The sequence below is a fragment of the Cheilinus undulatus genome, linkage group 23 (assembly GCF_018320785.1).
Source record: "Cheilinus undulatus linkage group 23, ASM1832078v1, whole genome shotgun sequence".
Classification (NCBI taxonomy): domain Eukaryota; kingdom Metazoa; phylum Chordata; class Actinopteri; order Labriformes; family Labridae; genus Cheilinus; species Cheilinus undulatus.
Genome location: NC_054887.1, coordinates 14,698,458 through 14,719,766, shown reverse-complemented (window position 1 = coordinate 14,719,766; position 21,309 = coordinate 14,698,458). Strand labels below are relative to the sequence as shown.

Genomic DNA, 21,309 nt, shown 5'->3' with positions numbered 1-21,309 from the left:
CCCATAATCCGGTCCATACTGAAGAAGGGTAAGACGCACTCCTGCCTCAAGAATCGACTAGGAAGAAATTAGAGGTGGGGCCACCATATTTCACAGCACTCTCTGAACCAGAATACAGGATGCACACCAGCTAGTTAAGCAAATGTGGGATCCCGTGGGGCTCTACAATCCTCCAGAGGGGATCTCTACTCAGTGAGTTGAACGCCTTCCCGAAGTCAACAAAGGCTGCAAGCAACCCTCTACTGGATTCCCGAAGATGCTTAGTCAGGAGTACTACCCCTGGGTGGATCTTTCAATCGTGGGCATTTATGTGCAATGTAGATTGGGACGTGGGGGTGCAAACCCCACACCCTTATGAACCAACCCCTTATGAACATAGTATGAGTCTTATTATTAGGGGCTGGTCCATTGAATGTAACTGTTTGCCAAGTAATTCTGGACTGTGCTCGATCTCTCAGAAAAGTCAGGTTGCTCGCTCTTATGACCACAGCAGTCACTTGTTAACAAACACTATGATAAGATTTTAGCTGTATGTCCATCCTTTCTGGATTCTACTCAAAAACCTAGATGTCAGCTAATAATTCAGAAATCACAAAGTGATTTCAAAGTGGCACCATCCACTTCTTTATTAAGCTTTGTGGGAACAACAAGCTTCTTTCAGAGTTAAGAACAAAGATAACATGTATCTGAACCCCGTACGATCTGTTCTGTCTCACAGTGTCAGTATTTGAAGACCTCAAAGAAACAGTCTTGTCATGATCATCAACAAATTCCCTTCTGATCATGAGGTACCTTGAAAATCTAAGTTCTGCATGTTCTCTGTTCCTGTCACCACTTTTCTATCACTTTATCTTCCAGAGAGTGCAAAAAAACAGAGCGTTCATCTCCTCTAAATCCCTCCGTCTATTTCCTTTCACCTCCTCTCTTCAGCACAGCCTCCAGAGATGGACGGAGACAAAAAGAGTAAAGCCTCCTCCTCTAAATCCCTTTGTCTTTAAACCCAGAATGACTTATCCAGCTTCCCACATGCCGTCCCCACAGCGCTCTGATGGTGTTACAGCAGAGAGACACTCAGACAGCTGCTCCGGCGTCTTTGCTGTGGGTGAAAGGTGCGTTGTGTCTTTCAAGTCCGTGCCAGTGTCTGCCGCTGTGTTCCTGCATAATCTGGCCCTGGGTGCCAATCCCAAAGAGGGCGGGAGGAGAGGCGTGAGAAAACACACGCACACAAACACACACTGCAACAAAACGAGAGGCTGTCGAGGTTAGCGGGATGTCTGCAGCTGGTGAAACAAACCAGACAGGTATTATCTGGTGGCACAGACTCATGCAGACACTTTTCATCCTTCACTGAATGCAATCACTTATCAGAAACTTTATACAACAAGATGAATATTCAGGGTGTCCACTGTGGCCAGAGGCAGTTAGTTTTCAGGTTGGCTGTCCATTTGTCTGAGCCAAACTTTTGAATGCAATATCTGAAGAATACTTGGACAGATTTTCATCAAACTTGGCACAAATATTCAACTCAAACGAAGGACACAGTGGTGTGATTTTCAAGGACATAGGTCAAAGGACAATGTCACTGGTCCTCATGAAATCCTTTGCCTGTAAACAGGGGTGTAGCTAGGGATTTTGGGCCCCCAGGAAGAAATTACACAGGGCCCCCTTCAGCCAGCCAGCCAAGCAAAAAATGTCTCCTGTTTTAATCATATCTCTGCATTTTCATTTCAATTCAACAACAGTTTCCTATAAGTTATATTTTTAAACTTGCTTGTATTATTTCCTTCACATTAGTTTTCGTGTTTATTAGACTCCTCTTGCTCTCTGGCCCTGCTTTCTTTTCCTCCATCATCCTTATCTCCCTCTTTGTCTCAGCTTTCTTCCCCTCCATCTTCATGATCTTGCTCTCTGTCCTTGCTCTCTTCCTCTCCATCAACCTCATCTTGCTCACTTTTCCTGCTTTCTCCTCCTCCATCATCCTCATCTTGCTCTCTGTCCCTGCTTTCTCCTCCTCCATCATCCTCATCTTGCTCCGTCCCTGCCTTCTCCTCCTATATCATCCTCATCTTGCTCGGTCCCTGCTTTCTCCTCCTCCATCATCCTAATCTTGCACTCCGTCCCTGCTTTCTCCTCCTCCATCATCCTCATCTTGCTCTCTGTCCCTTCTTTCTCCTTCTCCATCATCCTAATCTTGCTCTCTTTCCTTTCTTTCTCCTCCTCCATCATCCTCATCTTGCTCTCTTTTCCTGCTTTCTCCTCCTCCATCATCCTCATCTTGCTCTCTGTCCCTTCTTTCTCCTTCTCCATCATCCTCATCTCCCTCTTTGTCTCAGCTGTCTTCCCCTTTATCATCCTCATCTGGCACTCTGTCCCAGAAAGACAATCACACAGCATCATTCTACTGGCCCTTGCTGTTGCCAGTGTCAAGGCAAAAAATATGTATACATATTTAAACTGAGGACAAAAGAAGGGGAAAATTTGCTTTAGTTTTCACTATAAAACTAAACATCTGAGTCTCTTGATACATTAATCAATCTACCTCTCTGTCCTCATGATCATGAGCTCTGTTAAATGGTTGAGAGTATGACATCATGGATGAAGGAGCACCAAGAACAGACAATGGATGCCTCCTGAAGGACTCTCCGTGGAGATGAGGACAGCATAAAGGGACATTTGTGATGGAAATTTCCGCTCTTTGAAGGCAGACTGATCACACGGTCTCATTTTCCTCAAGGAACTGATTCTTAAACCTTCATCCTTTTATTTTGAAGAATTTTCTGAAGTTCCCATCCTTGTGATGTCATTTGAAGCTCTAAAACACAACAGAAACATAATAAAGACACAAACTTTGAACATACCCTCCCGTCACAATGAGACTCCATTAGTGCTCATAAGTGGTGACTCATTCTCTCCTGTTTCACCATTTTGCACAAATGATTGGTGTGCATCAGCAGCTGCAGCTCTGAACTCTGAATCAGTGTTTAACCAAGAGCTGAGGCTCGGTAATAACGGCGTGTGCATGGCTGTGAGAGGCGGCCTGTGATTACTGAGAGGAAGAGGCTGCGTTTCCATGTGGAGAAAAGATTATTACTGTAAGAAAACCAACTCCCTGCTCTGCACTTAAATCATATCTGAGCCTGTGTGTGGCCACAGAGAATCATTCCCTCTGGAGGTTTTTTATTACCTTTGGCTAATCAACTCATTCTGATTGTAGAAATCTGATTAATAAAGCCAATGCGCCCGCCCCAAGGACACAGAGCTCAGTTAATGTAATGTGCAAACACACGGCAGGGTAAAAATAGCACGGAGCACGATCTCTGGAAGTTACCTTCAGGGACACAGCGGCTGAAAGATTTCAATTCAACACTTGATGGAAGATTTTTTTCTCCTGATTTGTAGAGTTTGAGGTTTATATTAAGACCACCACAGAACATGTGTTACTTTAATAAAACCTGCACAACTGGAGGGAAAGAACCCACAGAAAGAGAAGGGGAGTGGCTGAATTTCCAACTCTTGGGCCTGATTCCCCCTTTCCAACCAAAGTCAGCAAATGCCCAATTATCTCCAATCTTATTAAAGATTATCTTTCTCAAATTTTCCATGGTGTAAGGTGTGTTAACAGTGATTTCAACCTCCCTGATCTGCTTGGGGGAAAAAAGCGAGCTTTACAAATCAGGAAGCAAGCTGAGTGAAGGAGGAAGCACAACAAACACAGCCATGGTGATAATAGAAAAACTGCACATCCAACTCTGCAACATCCCATAGAATTTTGATGTTGGACAAAGATAACCTGAGTAAATACAAAATGCAGTTTTCAAATGATGAATGGAAAAAGCCATCCAAACCTACCATGGCCCTATGTGGCAAAGTAACTGTTACCTAAACCTATTAACAGGTATTTCCACCCTAATTCAGCCACATGGGAAGGTTTTCCAGCATGAACGGCCTGTTTAAGGTCAGGGGATTCATGTCCGGACTTCAATGAGGCCAATTAAAAAACTGCATTTTTTTAAGCCATTAAGAGGTGAACTTGCTGGTGTGTTTCAGATCATTGTCCTACTGCATAACCCAAGTGCGCTTGGGCTTAAGGTCACAGATGGATTGTTTCCACTGAGCTGTCCGGTTCAGTTTGGTATGGCATGGCATGCATTTTTTGTGTTTCCATTATCAAAAGTTAGAAAGGGTCCCAAAAAACAGACCCATACTGTCCCACTTTTTTTGGCACCCTTCATAGGGATGCCAAGCTTACCTATCCATCCCTGAAAGGTGGAGCTACAAACACAATAGAGGGTTTGCACTCATATCTGACTGTTCAGCCTGGCAGAGTGATAAGACATGTCCGTCAACTCTATGAGAAGTGGGGAGAAAAATGGACCTCTTACGGCTTAAATCGGGTATATTTGGACTCAACAGAGATCCATACTGCTCCCTTGACCATGGACATTGATATGTGGCCACAAACCAGGTCTCTTGACGATTATGTGGACCTGATTTTAAATAGACATTCATTTTACCCTCCACCTTTACAAGCCTTCCAAGGCTGTCTGCTGAGAAGCATCCCCAAAGCATGATGCTGCCACTACCATGCTTCACTGTGGGGATGGTGTGTTTGTGGTGATGAGCAGTGTTTGTATCATCAGCCTACAATTACATATGCAAACTCTATAAGAACAGATGGGCAGAGCAGACAGAAATAAGTGTAGTTTTCTATCCATTTAGAAATCAGAAAATTTGAAAACTTTGGAGCAGACATAACCAGGCTCAAGTCAACTAGTCTTTGTTTCTTTCTTGGATTTTCCTGCAAGAAATTCCAAACAATTATAGAGAATTTTCCTCATGCATTAAACTCTTGGTAAATATAAATGTCCCAGTTTGAACACAGACCAGACTTATGCAACAAAATGATGACTGGTTTAATGATTTGGACCAGAGTGACTGTACAATAGTTGCAAAAACATGCTTAAAATTGTGCATACCCATAGAACTTTAGCAGTAAACCTTACCCAGGTTAGGGATGAAAGTAAAGGATGTCCTGGTCAAAGAATGCCAAAAATGTCCTCACTGTGAAGGTCTACAATTCAAACTGTGCTGACAGGGACAGAGCTACACACAGACAGCATCAGCTCTCACTTGACCACTGACCCCGAGCACCCTGCTACAGTTTACTCTAGCAGCAGAAACAGCCCGCTGTGCACACAGAAATATATCAATGGTGCTTCACATGAGTGAGAACGTGTGGAAAAACCCTCCATGGAAAATTAACCTACGGAGAGCCCACGTGCACCTGAGCTAATCTTAGCCGGACAGAAAACCACTTAAAGCTCCACGGTGTAAAGGTGTGAGGTGATAAATGGAGGAAAAAGGCAGGAGAGGAGAGAGAGCTAGAGGTGTGAGGACAGAGACGGGTGAAGGTTTAGCTGCAGAGGAGAGGAGACAAGCAGACAGGCGGTGATAGAGAGCGAGGAGGACAGTGACGAGAGAACAGAAGAGGAGCAGAAAGTAGCCAATCCGTCACTGTGATAGCATCGCCTCCAGCTGTGTCCTCCCGTCTCTGCTGCATTCTGCTGCAGCTGATAGACCAAAGAAAACATTCAAACCAGGAGAAGTCTGCTGCAAAACATGTACACAAGCTTTCTCTGCACAAAATAACGTTTAGTCCACATACCAGGGCTAGAGCAAAAATCACATACTGATGTTGTGTAGCTAAATGGCAAAGCCTCATTCCCCTACATTAGCATTACAGCATAACTCACTGATGATAAGAGGCAGTGATTCAACAAGAGAGAATAAATACGCCTATATTCTACAGGGCAGTGATAACAACAGAATAAAGTGTTGGCACAAATAAAGGCTTAAACAATCCATCCATCCATCCATCCATCCATCCAAGAGTTATCCATACTACTCATGTAATTTGTGGGGCTTGGGATGCTAGAGTCAGTGGATCAAGAGCCACCACAAAGACGGGTCCAGGAAATGGGCAACAGGTGTCCTTTTCATAGCTTTGAGCCACTTCTGAACCACAGACAACATTATCAGTTTCACACCTGTTGTCAGATGAAGCTAATCTTCAATTTCATTTGGCAATCAAGGTCAAAGAGTCCATGTGAAGATCAAAGAGGGACAGAATCCAAGTCCAGAGTCAACGCTGTTAGCCATCTAGCAGATTTTAGAGCCCATCATGCTACCATCTGCTGAGAAGCCTCATGCAGATACTGATTTTCCTTTTCCAGCAGGACTTGGCACCTGCCCACAGTGAAGCCAAAACTACCAGAAACAGGTTTGCTGACCATGATATTACAGAGCTTGTTAGGCCAGCCAACTTGACTGACCTGAGCCCCATAGTGAACGAAGAAGAGAGATGCCAGACTCAACAATACAGACAAGCTGTAGGCTGCAATCATAGCAACATAACACCCCAGCAGTGCCACGGACTGATCGCCGCAATGCCAGATTGCATAAATGCAGTAATTTATGCAAAAGGTACTCCAACCAAATGCTGAATGCATAAATAAGCAAAATCTTCCAGAAGGTCAACATTTCTGTTTGGTGTTTTGTGATATTCTAATATTTTGGGATAGCGGGTTTTTGATTTATGTGAGCTGTAAGCCATTATCATCAACATATAAACAAAAACAGCCATTAAATATTGCACTTTTTATGAGATTTATCTAGAATATATGGAGGTTTCACCCCTTGAAACAAAATGAACTGTTTCAGCTGTGAGACGCACCTGTGGTGTCTTTAGTTTCATTGAGTTAGCTATAATGCATCCAAACCAAGTATGTAAGTACTTGTACTGTAATAAGTTTTCACTTTTGTTCTCAGTATACCCTCTATTTAAGTACGTGGATTTGGTCTGAAGAAGTTAAATCAGTGCATTCCTAGTTTTAGCGGTAATGTATATGGTTAAAAATTTCTCTCAGCACATACTTGCCACAAGGGATGGAGTAGCATGTATGTCTTTGTTTGTTAGCTCTATGCTAACACATAATGGAAATAGAAATTTATGGGCTAACAAGCTAACTTAAACAATGTTAACTTGACAGTGCCATGTAAAACAGACCACTTAACTCAGGGGTGTCCAAACTTTTTCCACTGGGGGCCACATACAGAAAGATATATGGAGGGTGGGGCCACTTCTATATATCTCACCTCGATATCAAAGTTAGTAAAACTAATTTAATGTTGGTTAAGAGATGCTCAGTAATCTGGTATGCTTAAATGGCTAGTTGATGGCTGACAAGGCAAATGGCCAATCATTTTAAGGATTTTGGGGAGACCAGTGAGATTTCAGGGGGCCCTAGTCAGCTCTGGCTACCACTGGCCCCGCCCCTGGAACATCACTGGTGCTGCTATTTGCTGCTGTAATCAATTAGGGCATTATAAATCAAGATATCTTTATTATTTTGATTGCCAATATTTTTACTATTTATAGTGACGTCTCAATTTAGTCCTGAAAAACAGCTATAAATCCTTGTCAAAATGTTTGTCTACAGTATAAGTATGGTAGCATTACCTTGTGCTGAAACTAAGAATAATACAGTGTAGCACAAGCTTCATGCTCTATTATATATTTTATCCAATTTAAAGAATTTTTGGGGGGCCAATCAAGAATGGGCCGAGGGCCACATTTGGCTCCCTGGCCATAGTTTGGACACCCCTGACTTAACTGATCTCTCGCTTGAAAAAAATCTGTAAAAGGGACGCAAATTTAGTTCCCTAGCATATCCTAATGCTTTCTTCTTCATCTGTTGTTTAATGGCAGCTACCAAACTGCATTTACATGTTCTATCGCCACCCTCTGGTGGTAGTGCTACATTACAACCAGATGCCAGTGAAAGTAATGGGAAATATAACTTTAGCAGTGTTAAAATTAATCTGAGCCTTTTAAAATAAATAACGGGATATTCCAACTTTAGAAAACAATGCTTTATTCCCACTACACACTGTCTAAATTGTACAAAAACATTGGCAACATTTCTGTAAATTTATGTTGTCTGAAATTCCCACATTTTTAAATACAATGTGCTTCAAAATGATGAAATCTCCATTATTTTATTGATCAGTGGTATGAATTATTTTTTTAAGTAAAGAGACAGAGCACTATTTAAATTGCACAAATATGTTGGCAACATGGGGACAGTGGTTGAAACTGGTGAGAAGTGCCCTTTGGAAAAACAAATTAATACTGGGGTAATTTGGGTAATATTGGTGGAACACTTGCAAGTCAAATTACTTTTTCAAAATTTGCCAACATATTTGTGCAATTTAGAGAGTGTGCAGGAGTTTACCTGCAGTTTTTGATCATTTGAGAGAATAAATTGCCCGATAAGGGGCATCTAGGACTTCTATTTTTGCTGCCATGGTATCAAACATGCAACATTTGATTATTCACAATGACAAAAATGCTCCAAAATTAATTAAATGAAGGTTGATTCCACATTTAGACTTAACATTTCCAATACATTATTTTGCATTCAAAAAGCATATTACTGTAGGTGGTTCTTATTGTAAACAATCTTTTTACTGAGCATAAGGATGGACAAATAATCAGTTTTTTCTTACCTCATCAGCTCTGTAAATATACCTTTAAAACTAGATTTACTGCCCAGGCCCACCACACACAACATATTGTTTATTCTCGCCAATCCTCTTTTTTTTGGAGCATGAAGTTGCCGAATTGATTTCCTACCGCCGAGGCTTTCATTGGTCTCAGTTCATTTGCTTCAGATTGGTAATCCATCACAGTGAATATTAAGTTGCTTTTCTTTTTCTAGAATTACATTATCATTGCGAGCAGGGGGTGTTGTGAAAACTCTCTGCATTGATGCGCTCAAGGACACTTAGAAGAACACCAAAGAGGATCATTTTTCAAGCCGTTTATTAAGACAGTGGCTGGCTCACAGCTCCAAAGCTCCAAGTCAGAGCTTTTAGTGGATCTTTGGTTGTAATGATGTTGTAAAACCTGAATGCAAAACAGCAAAGGAGAGCTTTTGAGTGCTGCAAGAGCACTGTTGTGGGGATTATAGAATCTGCTATGTCCATCTACAGTAAGATTTTTCATTAAGGTACTATACCTATAAAAGCATTCACCCCTGTGGATGTTTTACCCTTCATTGATTCTATAAATCAATCATGGTAAATACAATTTTGCTTTTTGACAATCTTGCAGATTGTTTTATATTGTCATCCAGGAATCTCCTAAACTTTACAACCTTTCCAAGGCCGGCTGCCGAGAAGCATCCCCACAGCATGATGCTGACACCATGCTTCTGTGTTTGGTACAGACACAGGTGTCTTTCTACTATGAAAGAGATGCTGTCCAACTTGAAATTGGCTGCTCCCTCCAGCCACCTCCAATTCCAGGTTGTGGGGCATCAGGCCCTATGATGAATTCTTAGTGCCCACATGCCTAAAACTTATAAACAACCCTGTTTATTCCATACACACTAGGGTAGAGACTGTTGAATCCCCCCAAATTACAATGAAATCTCTTTAGCCTGATTGATATTCTGATCACTGATGCGATAGATTAGACCTCTGGATTCAAATTGCATCAGTAATCACCTTCTTAATCAGAGCCTTGAAAATGATATTTTAACAAATTACCTAATTCTTTCAGAAAGAAAACTGTTATATCAAAGAAAGTCCACACAAAAGAGCTCTAGGGTTTACACAGCCTGAGTAAGCGTTATCCTTTATTCAACATTTGCTCTTTGTCTTCCAAATTTAATTTCCCCTACAATTCAGCTTATGAATGCAATACTTTTTGGCAGCCACATGTGCACTGATTTGGCTGCCAAAAAGCCTCTTTTTAGCCTCAAAATTAACGGCTGCCTGCACAGTTGGAAATCATCCTGAAATGTATCATATGCTTTGGTAAGTGGACAGCAGCGATGAGCATAAAATACTTGTGGTAAATTGTGGAAAACCATGAAGAAAATTTATAAAGACAATAGAATTCCAAGAAATTATTCAAGTAGGACTGATTTCCCCCCACATTTGGTTATAAAATGTTATCAGAATGTTAATAACATCATGCCAGCAAGAGCCAAGAGGGAGGCATAATGTTTTTGATGATCAGTCCATCCGTTCATCCCAACAAACATCTGCCTGAACCATTTTTGTGAAGGTTATATCTGAAGAACTCTTCAGGCTTAACAAAAGCATCAGATCTGACTTGATGATGAACTGATAGGATTTTGGAAAAAAGTTTAATGTCAAAGAGCTTCGGGTTAATTTCTTTCTCATGAGCACAGCGCCTAATCAATGCTTGGAGTGATTTACTTCAAGTCACTGGACCTCAGGGTCATCCCTTGCTAGTAAACATGTTACCACAAGAATGCATTGAGAGACTTTTTTAAAACTTTGCACAAACATCCACTCTGCTTCAAGGATTATTGACTAAAAATGTGAGGGTCAAAGGTTAAGGTAAAGGGTCCTTCAATGTGCTCATGCCTATGAACGTGATCAGGCCTGCCAATTAGATTGTAATTGTAATTTCAGCCAAATTTGGCCATTTTTAGCCGATTTTGCTACTTTTTAATCCCTTTTCCCTTCTCTAAACATAGATTTTTTTTCCCTTGATTACCACTTTAAGCCATTTTTGCCACTTGACTTCCTTAGACCTTTTGTTGTTGCTGCTATCCCATTTTTGTTTCTTTAAACCAATTTTTGCCATTTTTTAACCATTTTTCTGCCTGTGCTTTTAACCACTTTTAGCCTTTTTTAGCCTGTCTTTGCTACTGTTTCTCATGCTTGTCACTTTTAACCAATTTTTGCCACTTTAAAGCCTCTCTTTAAACACTTTTTTGTGTCAACTTTTTTACTTTGCACTAATTTGTGACATTTTGTTTCACAATTTTTAAATCTATTTTCCCTTGAAGTAATTTAGTTCCATCTACTTTATTCTCTAACATCCAGATGGTTTCGTTCAATGTGCCCATCCACATTGTTAACATTACCCCAAAAAGGTCATTTTGTATGAAGAAAAAGGATTTACACTGTTAAAAAAGGCTATACTGTATTACAGCATAAACAACAAATATAATTTATTTTTTGCTGTTTTGGTAAGAGTGGTTATTATTGAGGATCAATTTAAAATATGGTTATCACAGATTCACTTGTATCACAGATTACAATGGACCATGGATTTCCTGACCCCCATGGGCCCCATGTTTGGCTAGGCCCCGGTAAGCTCTCCCCTTTACCCCCCTTATGGGCGGCCTTGAACATGGTATCTAAAGAACACTTTGAGGGTTTCTTTTCAACTGTTGCACAAATATCCACCCTGACTCTGGGATAAACTGAATATATTTTGGAGGTACAGAAACAAGGTCATTGGGCCTCTTGTGACCTGATACTGTATTTTCCCAGCCAGACTCTCTATTAGCCCTGTTTAAGCAAAAAAAAAAACTCAAATTAAAAATGCTTTAAGTTAACATACTGGACACTTTTAATATTCATGTTGTATAAAGTTTAAAATAACAGAGGTCAAAGTCATTGGGTCACCTTGCCAAATGGTGCCACAGCCCTTCTTCTAGACCCAGCAGTGTTTATTCACTGTCTGGTAATCATTTACCTCATGGGGCATACAGTTGCCAGTTTTCTTTATCATCTTAGCCTACTCATATTTAATAATAAAAATTAACATTGGCTGTCCTGCATCTTCATCACGTCTTCAACCCATTCTGCCACCGCACAGCCCCCACTATAAACGACCTTATAAAGCAGAAAATCCATTAAAACTGCTGCCTGTAATGTGATTTAATTTCATGCTTGCAATCATGTCGTTATGGCAGGTGTCATCTTCTCATCTTGTGAAGCACTTTATATTAAAGTTGTGAAATAAAAAGACGCTTCAACAGCTGCAATGGACACTGACAGGGAAATAATAGTCCTGCTACTCATGGAGGCAAGTGACAAATACGACCTGCAGATAAAAACAATATTTTGGTTCCTTCCTCTCTGTCCTTGAGCAAGGGAAGACTTAAGCCAAACCTTTGTCCCTATTTTTGTGCCTTCTTGTCTCATCTCATTCCCCAAACTCTGGAGACAGCTCTGTTGCCTCCAGACTGAAATGTTTCCAGACTACCTGGAGGAACATGGGCGCCCATTATGCTAATTCTGTCCCCCCTAGATTAAAGGGAGCAGTCTGGTTGGTCCTGTCACTTCAAGGCTGACATTCAGGCTTTGACACACATGTCAAAGATAGGAAAGATGGGGCAAACAATTCGCATTCAAAAGGAGAGAAGCTAAAAGAGTTGGGTTTCGAGAAAACACTGCTAAACCAAAGCCAGATGGAGTCAGCGCCTCTGTGGGCTTTGAGGATCAGAGCTGTGATAGGTTTGTGCAAAAAAGAGAAGCCAGCAAATAAGACAAGATGAGGGTCAAGAGCAAGAGATGGAAAGACAAATAGAAAGCATTCAGTGTCCTACCTGTGTGGGGTTGTAGAGCTCCTGCAGGGCGTTGCGGGATCCTTTCCTACAGCAGCCGTCCACCATGAAGGGGTTCCTCCGCATGACTGGAAAACACAGAAAAGATAACAATAAGAACTAACTTCTTATTTCCACTTAAGTTTGTTTACCAAGGCTGGAAGTCCACTCATTCCTTCAGGAATCCCCTTAATATCCGATGTGCCTGCAAAAAGTTTCCCTCTGTAATACGTTCAAACAGATAAAGGACTGCTGACTGGCTATTCCCTAAATCATGCAAATTTTGATTGTTCGCTGACTTTGTATGATTAAAAAGAACTTGTCTAGGTTGGAGCTGCTCTGATGACCACTCAACAGTCACAGAGTCACTCTGATGACCAATCAACAGTCACAGAATTAATCTGATGACCAATCAACAGTCACAGTGTCACTCTGATGACCACTCAACAGTCACAGAGTTAATCTGATGACCATTCAACAGTCACAGAGTCACTCTTATGACCACTTAACAGTCACAGAGTAACTCTGATGACCACTCAGAGTCACCCTGTTGACCACTCAACAGTCACAGAGTCACCCTGTTGACCACTCAACAGTCACAGAGTCACTCTGATGACCATTCAACAGTCACAGAGTCACTCTGATGACCATGCAACAGTCACAGAGTCACTCTGATAACCATTCAACAGTCACAGAGTCACTCTGATGACCACTCAACAGTCACAGAGTCACTCTGATGACCACTCAACAGTCACAGAGTCACTCTGATGACCACTCAACAGTCACAGAGTAACTCTGATGACCATGCAACAGTCACAGAGTCACTCTGATAACCATTCAACAGTCACAGAGTCACTCTGATGACCACTCAACAGTCACAGAGTCACTCTGATGACCACTCAACAGTCACAGAGTCACTCTGATGACTACTCAACAGTCACAGAGTCAGTCTGATGACCACTCAACAGTCACAGAGTCAATCTGATGACCACTCAACAGTCACAGAGTCAATCTGATGACCACTCAACAGTCACAGAGTTAATCTGAGGAAATTTTACTTGAGAATCAGTTGAATTCATTCCCTCTGATTACTGAGTGGTTTTAACAAAAAAGTTAGCAGCTATTTCTGAGTTTAATTGCAATTTTCTTATTAGAAAGTATTCTTGGAAAACTAGAAAGTGATGTGAATTCGTAAGGCGAGACATGCTCACAACCTTTTAAAAGCTTGTTTTTTAAATTAACTTCAGTGCCCATTTCTGATGCAATCTTGGGAAAATTTCACAGCTGGAGCACTTTTTACACAACATCTCTTGAATTTGAAAGCCTTTCTGTTTGCATCTTTGTATGCAGTCCTGCAGCATAACACTTCCCTTAACACCTGAGGGCACCACCGCCATTAAAGCAATGTCACTTTGGCAAAATAGTAGCTGTGGTAGCTTGCTCACAGGATAATACCACATATACGTCCTCTTCTTACACCATGCTTATCTTATATAAACTTTTTTATAGACGCTACAAGCAGAACACTTGTCTAAAAATGAGATGAGATGATCAGATGGTGGATCTATGAATCACACTGGATATGGCAGGGTAAGTCAACATTGCTGCTAATTTATCCATCTGATCTGCAGCACTAAAACATAACAAACCCTGAGGCTCAAAGAGGTTTTTCAAGGATAGAAAGTCTTTATAAAGAAGTCATCATTAAGGCTTTAGATTTTTGAATAAAATGTTCAGTTCTTCTTCAAGTGCGAGGGCTCAGTATCTGCAAAAATGACCTACATAAAAATCATGTGGTACATTTAGAAACCAGGTTTAAAGCAAATGCAAAAGTCCAAATCAGACTCCTACATTTTTTGACATCATTATATGTATTTGCAGTATCTTATCTTGATGCAGCAGTTGTGTCTTTTTGCAGCATGCTTGTTTCGTTTGCAGCATGCCGCAGTGTCTGCATTTGTTAGGGAATTTAATGTCTGTTTCATTCTGGATGCATCTTGGCTGTGCTGCACTACGCGTCAGCTGTGTTTTCATATCAGCATGCATATGAACAATTCAGAGCTTTAACTGCTGGTATGAGCAGCGCCTCACTCATGTATATTGTGCATCTCACATGCCAAGAAACTGGAGAATAAAAAGCTTGCCTATTTTTGGAGTGATCGTTGCACAATTCTCAATTATTTACGGCAAAATGATAAGCAGAGAGCTGTATTGACCTTGAAGAAGCAAATATTTATGTTTACATTGGTGGAATATGTCACTGTCACTTTTCAGTTCGGAAAAGGAAAAGTGTAGTTATATTGCAGGTGCACCATGTTAATATTCCACTCTCTCTTTTGTTCTTTCTCCCTATACCCCCCTTTGTCTTCCACTTTTCTCTTGCTGATCTTCTGTTGTTGCACAGTAGCCTGTTTGTGAATTAATGAATCCTTTCTAATGTAAATGAGATAAAAACAAGATAAGGCTTCTGATGAGTACAGTCCCTAAAACTTCTAGAAAGGCACCCAAATGATCCGTGAATGCAGCAGACAACATGGAAGGGTGAAAAGTGGTTCATCTGAAGGGGTGGTTTGGGTTATTTGAAGGCTCCAAGCACCAGTCTATATATGTACATATAAAATATAGTTTATTCAACATGAAGACGTTTCAGGCTTTTTAAAGGTTCCCCCAGTTACTTTTAAGGATAATCAAAGTCTAATGTGAAGCTACTTTGTTCAGTTTTGGTCCCTTATTTACATTCAGAACACATATTGCATGATTCAAAGTAATTTTAGTCATACAGATCAAATCTTATTACTTTGTTTTAAGGCCTCTTGGAGCATGAGGCCCCAGGTATTTGCACACTTTTGTCTACTGGGAAAGTCACCTGTGTTGATATTTTTACTTCAAATTAAAAACCTTTTGTAAAGCATTTCCTGACTTTGACTTAGGACTCTAGACTGGAGGCAGGAAGTGATTTCTACATAGAAAAGCACTATCAAAATACAAACGTAGGTATGCACTACACTGGATTTCGTATGGACCACTCAACAGTCACAGAGTCACTCTGGTGACCACTCAACAGTCACAGAGTCACTCTGATGACCACTCAACAGTCACAGAGTCACTCTGATGACCAATCAACAGTCGCAAAGTCACTCTGACAACCAATCAACAGTCACAGAGTAACTCTGACAACCAATCAACAGTCACAGAGTTGCTCTGATGACCACTCAACAGTCACAGAGTCACTCTGATGACCACTCAACAGTCATAGAGTTACCTAAATATGGAGTTAAGTCTCAAAATATTGTCTGCAGTGTCTTATGCAGCCTTCATTCTTTTTTGACTGTTAGAAGTTGCATAAAAAGACCCACAGACCTTAAAAAACACAATATTACCAACGTAAATTACCAAGATGCTGGTCAAATGGCATTACCTGTCGGCATCTGTGCATGCTGACAAATGGTTGATAAAAAGTAACAATGTGCTGTATTGGATTTTTGCCAATAGCCAATATGTTGCCATTTTCAGACTCATTGTAGCCCATGCTGATACAAATATATGCTGAGTCTAGCAGAGCTGAGAGAGGAGTTGTAGACTTCTAGATGTCAAAATGTTCAGGGCTGATGGTAACCCACCCTTTGGGTGTGTTGCACCCTCAGTAAATGTTTCCTGACTGTACACTGATATTTAAGTAAGACACATGATTTATACTGCACTGTAAAAATGTAAATTGGGGCCCATCATAAAAAAGTTAAATAATTAGTTTCACAGCTTTTTTTAGTTGAGGGTCCAACTTTATACTTCCTGTTGCCATACCATGCTCATAACAAAAACATTGCTGAGTTGCATATCAATGTTACTATTAAAAGCATGCTTTTGGCAAAAAGGGAGAAAAGCTGTTAAAGCTGCAAACCTTTGAGCTCAGTACAAGACTGTGCAGGATGTCTGCAGGACTCAGTCATTAGTGATATTGAATACCTTTAGCCAGGTAAATCTGTGAACCTGTGGTAAAAATCACTTTTTTGTTCACTGACTAACTTTCCTTCATTCCCATTGGTTCCTTACCCGAGTTCTTCCTTTCCTGACTGTTTTTAGCTTGTTTTCTGGCTTCCCTTTGAGAGTAAAAGATGAGCAACATTATCAAATGAGTTCCTCCATTGTGGACATTTTTTGCTGCCTATTCCCTCTTCCAAGATAAGGGTTTTACACTTGATTGCCAAAGCAAATGAAGTCTTTTCCTAATATTTGGGAACAAAGTTGCTGAATGGCTAGTGTCTCCTTCTGCAGGCTGGGAAAGAGTCAAATCTAACTGTTTGTCTCTGGACCTCAGGGACCCATCCTAGAGGACAGCACTTTTGAGAATCAACGATGGACCGCTGCGAGGAGGAGGCAGAGAGTTATAGGGATAAATAATGAGAGTAGTGACTGAGAGCCAAGGGCGAAGTCACAGTTCAGCGTTTGTTTGGCTGCATCTCAGCTCTTTACACAACTCGATACAGAGCGGTGGCTGCTGGCAGCGGCTCACACTCCGCCCCCGCCGGCACACACGCTCCCTCCTTCTCTCTCTCCAATTACTGTGCGTGGAAAAGCGCTGAAGGACAGCGCAGGATCGACACGAAGGAAAATGAAGCACTAACGAGAAAGCCGAGGATTTAATGGCAGTTTATTCCACACGTCATCTGCCTCATGTTCATGCATGAACATGTGCTGCTGCCATCGGGAGGAGCGATGATGAGAAAAACGAGGGATGCACACAGTAAACCTATCCAGTCAATAATGCATGCTTCTTATTCACAACACAATCATTTCAAGTTACACATGTCTACAAACGATGCTTTTCTAATTCTGCAGGATCACCTTGGTAAGTTCTATAATGAGGAAGTCTTTAGCTGCACAAAACCACTTAATTAGCAGATAAACAGGAAATAATTAACAGATAGCACATCTCTAATGAACAAATGTTCTGACAGCTTTGTAAACATGAGGGTTTAATCTCACTTTTCTGAGTTTAATAAAATAGTTGAAACTTTGGGCTGTTTTAGTGGATAAAACTTGCAATCAAATTGAGCCATCTTTAATTACTGAACTTTTATTGTTCTTTTTCTCTAATGTTTGCTGCTTCTGACCAACCAAACAAAGATAACAGGTGTTAAATGCACACTATGTATATCCTCCAGGATAGTCTCAGTCAAAACAAAAACAAAAGATGACTAGAGGAGACAAGCTGTTCATCTCTGCTGCCTACATCTTGCTTTGAATTGAGGACTCTGTTCAGGATAAGGGAGTCAAGGCGTTAAAAGTAGCCTTTCTGGTTAATGTTTACAAGCTTCTCACAAAGTATTCAGTATTAAACAGTGCAAACCTTCAAACACTGTATTTATTGAAGTTTTTCAAAGCCTACATTTCCTTGTCTTAAATTGTAACTTAACTAAAACCTGCCTTACAGGTAGAACTAAGGCTGTTACATCAGAGGCACTACAAATCACCACGGGGTACCTCAAGGTTTAGTCTTGGGACCACTCTTATCTAATATCTAAATCAATTGCCTTGGACGTAGTTTTCTAATTGCTCTTGTATGCTGATGATACAGTTATCTATTCCTGTGCACCAATGTCTGCATGAGCTTTTACAGTTCTTAAGCATGCTTTTGTCTTGGTCTAAGCTTATTTAGCTGCAACTTGTTCTAAATTCAGATAAAACGAGATGGGGTCTAGCAAAGGACCCTACATTTCTGACCGCCACTCTCACAGACTGAGACGCTGTATATCTCACAAAGGAAATGCCATAATTTGCCAGTACATCCGTTTTTCCAGTTTAATTTTTTTTTAATTTGACCTTATTTGTAAACAAAATCTGGCAGTTACATTCATAAAATAACCAAATTGCAAACATTACAGACTAAACAACATTTCATAAATAAAAGAGGCAGGTACAGGAATGGTTGCTAAAGCTAACACAGCTACACTAGCTACATAATTAGTGTTACTACTTAAGCCAATGTAGCTAAATACGCTTTCGCAACGGGAACTTGAGGAAACTTAGCTAAAGCTAACACAGCTGTGAAGGTAACTTACCCAAGTAGCTTACAGAGCTGCTTTGTGAGCCCAAGCTGTTTTAGCTACGTAGCTCCATTATCTATAGCTAAGTTAGCTTTAGCAGTGTGAGCTTTGCAAATGTAGCTACAGCTAACTTAGCCATGCAAACAGTTTAGAAATGTAGCTGACGTAGCTGCTTTTTGAGCTTAGCTTTAGCTCTTTTAGCGATGTAGCTCTGTTAGTTATGTCAATCCATTATCTACATAGCTTATGCAGCTAACAGAGCTATGCAAGTTAAAGTGGTTGCACTGGAATGTTTTCATGGAGAATTAGGTTTTGTTGGTCAGGTTTGTAACTTTTGGTATCCTGACTATTACCTTAACCCTAACCCTAACACTAAACAGAGGATTATTCGGATTTTATTTTGAAAGTCATCAATGATGATTAGCATCAGAGAGTTTTATTATGACGGACTTGACAGGAATAGTATCTATCATCAGATACATTAGCATCAGCACACTAACAAACAGAGGGATTGAACTGTTGCTGCTTTGAGAGAGACAAAGCCACAATTTGCTTCTTTTAATCCCCCAGGACTAAAGATGTAATATGAAAATATGGATTAAAACACACCTTCAGCAGGTCAAATGTCTGTTCTGACTGCGCCTTGTTAAAGTGAAAAAGACAAGCAATCCGGCAATTAGCCTTCCCCCTGACCTTACGGAGAACTATGGCCAGAGGCAGCTGCCTGGCTCTGTGCCAGAGCAAAGGCAGAGCAAACGAGACAAAGCCCATTTTCTGTCCTAAATCTCTCTGTTATGATACTTTTAATGACCTATAGACTACGATGGCTGGTAGATAATTTTGACCAATAATGTCTGGTAAATAACCTGTCAGAGTATCTATAGTTTTTTTCATTTTTACCTCCGCCAAGGAGGTTATGTGATCGGGTGGGTTTGTTCATTTGTTCGTTTCCTCGTTTGTTTGTTTGTTAGCAACATAACTCAAAAAGTTGTGGACAGATTTTGATGAAATTTTCAGGACATGTCAGAAATGGCATAAGGAAGAACTGATTAGATTTTGGGAGTGATCCGGATCACTGTCTGGATCCAGGAATTTTTCTAAAGGGTTCTGTACTATTGGGAGACAGGGCTAATGGTGGAGGTCTGCGCTGTTACCACTTTACACCAGGGGATGGTGGACATGAGTAACTTCCAGCAGCATTTTGGGTGTGTTTCTATTCAAAGTTTTGGAGTTTATAGAGTTTGAAAGACACACGCCCGGTCAAGGAGACGAGTTGGGCGTAACAGAGAGAAAGACAGCGAATTGTAGCAAGAATACTCACAATGAACAATCAGCAAATGCCGTGGGGCACATGGGGACAGATCCAGGAATTTTTTAAAGGATTCTTCACTATTGGGAGATAGGGCTAATGGTGGAGGTCTTTGCTCTAGTCTGCTTTTCTAGTTTTCAAATGTCATGTTTTAAATGTCTGTTTATGAGTGACATTTAAAGCAGTTGATCTTTTAATAAAATGGGATGTAGAGCATAAAGTGGAGTGCCTGATCTTTATCGACAAAATGTCACCAAAAGAAACACAACGAACAGCAAGAAGAACTAGAGGAAGGCTGTTTAATCCTGATCTTTTCTCCAACATGTCTGCACCCACGGGATCTCGATTAATCTGTCCAAGATATTGTATCATGAGGTAATTAGGCCTGCTGGACAAAGCTTTGTATCAATGTTTACTCCTATTTACAATGTGCAGCGTGAGGATGCAAATTTGCACATCTGCTGCATGAAGCTGATAATGTCAGATTCTACATTTGCTCATCTTCACACCTGCTCATGTGCTAAACTGTAAATTTACAAATCTGTTGACAACAAACATGTAAATCTGTCTCTGTCCCCCAGCCAGTGTACACTCAGAAGGAGCGTAATGATGACGATATTGTCTGCAACTGTCTCTATTTTCACCTGTTTTTTCTGCGGTTGCAGCAAAGGCCGAATATCCTGCCAAAAATCAATAAAAGTTCCCTCTCCCTCCCTCCTATCATGTCAGAGGAGCTTCAAAGCAAAGATTTGGGTTCACGTTTCACAGAAGGCTGTTGATTTTTTCAAAATCCTGGTTAAAAATTAAAGAATGGAGCACAGATTTACCCACAATCCTTGGATATGAACCATAATCAGTCTACTGGCCCAGACTAGATCCATTGACGGAGCCCCTGGGAGGGAGTTGAGCGCTTGTTAGTGTAACGAGCCCCAACAGACGAGCGTGACCTTCAAACACCAAGAGGAGGTTGGTGAGTAGAGAGAGATGCCTTTACACTCTCTCTCTACACAATCCTGCACATGTTCGATAAATCATGCACATACACAAAAAAAAACAAAGGGCTTGATTGATAACCTCGTTTCTAAAGCCGGTCTTAAATAATACAGTCGAACGCACAGTCCTTCTGCTGACAAGTAAACAGGCAATTACTGCTTTCTGGGAGATTTCTAATGCAATCACAGAATATCTGCTTTTTAGGCTCGCTCTCACTGAAACGCACTTCCACCCCAGCAGCCGGCTGAATCAGCAGAGCCGGCGTGATTGCTGTGGACACAAGCTGGAGGTGGAGCTGCAGGTAATGAGGATCCAACCACAGCGTGAGCGTGTGTCACCGACGGGTCACAGAGCGGAGGGGATATTTATCTGTTAGCACCAGCGAGCCGGCTGCTAACGACAGCAGGAGCCAAAATGAATCAGGGTGAAGGAGCAGGACTGTGCTGGGTGTGAAAACCAGCGGATTTGATGCTTCCTGTCAGCTGCATGCCTTAATAAGAGACAGTAAGGTGATATTTAGTGCAGG

At 41.0% G+C, this 21,309-nt stretch overlaps 1 protein-coding gene across 2 annotated transcripts in view; it reads right to left on the bottom strand.

Moving 5' to 3' along the window:
• chst11 (carbohydrate (chondroitin 4) sulfotransferase 11) overlaps positions 1 to 21,309 on the bottom strand; it is a 171,917-nt gene that overhangs the window by 29,155 nt on the left and 121,453 nt on the right. For both annotated transcript variants that reach the window (XM_041780755.1, XM_041780756.1), the window contains exon 2: positions 12,441 to 12,526. In XM_041780755.1, coding sequence (XP_041636689.1) covers positions 12,441 to 12,526 — 86 coding nt within the window. The remainder of the gene's footprint in view (positions 1 to 12,440; positions 12,527 to 21,309) is intronic.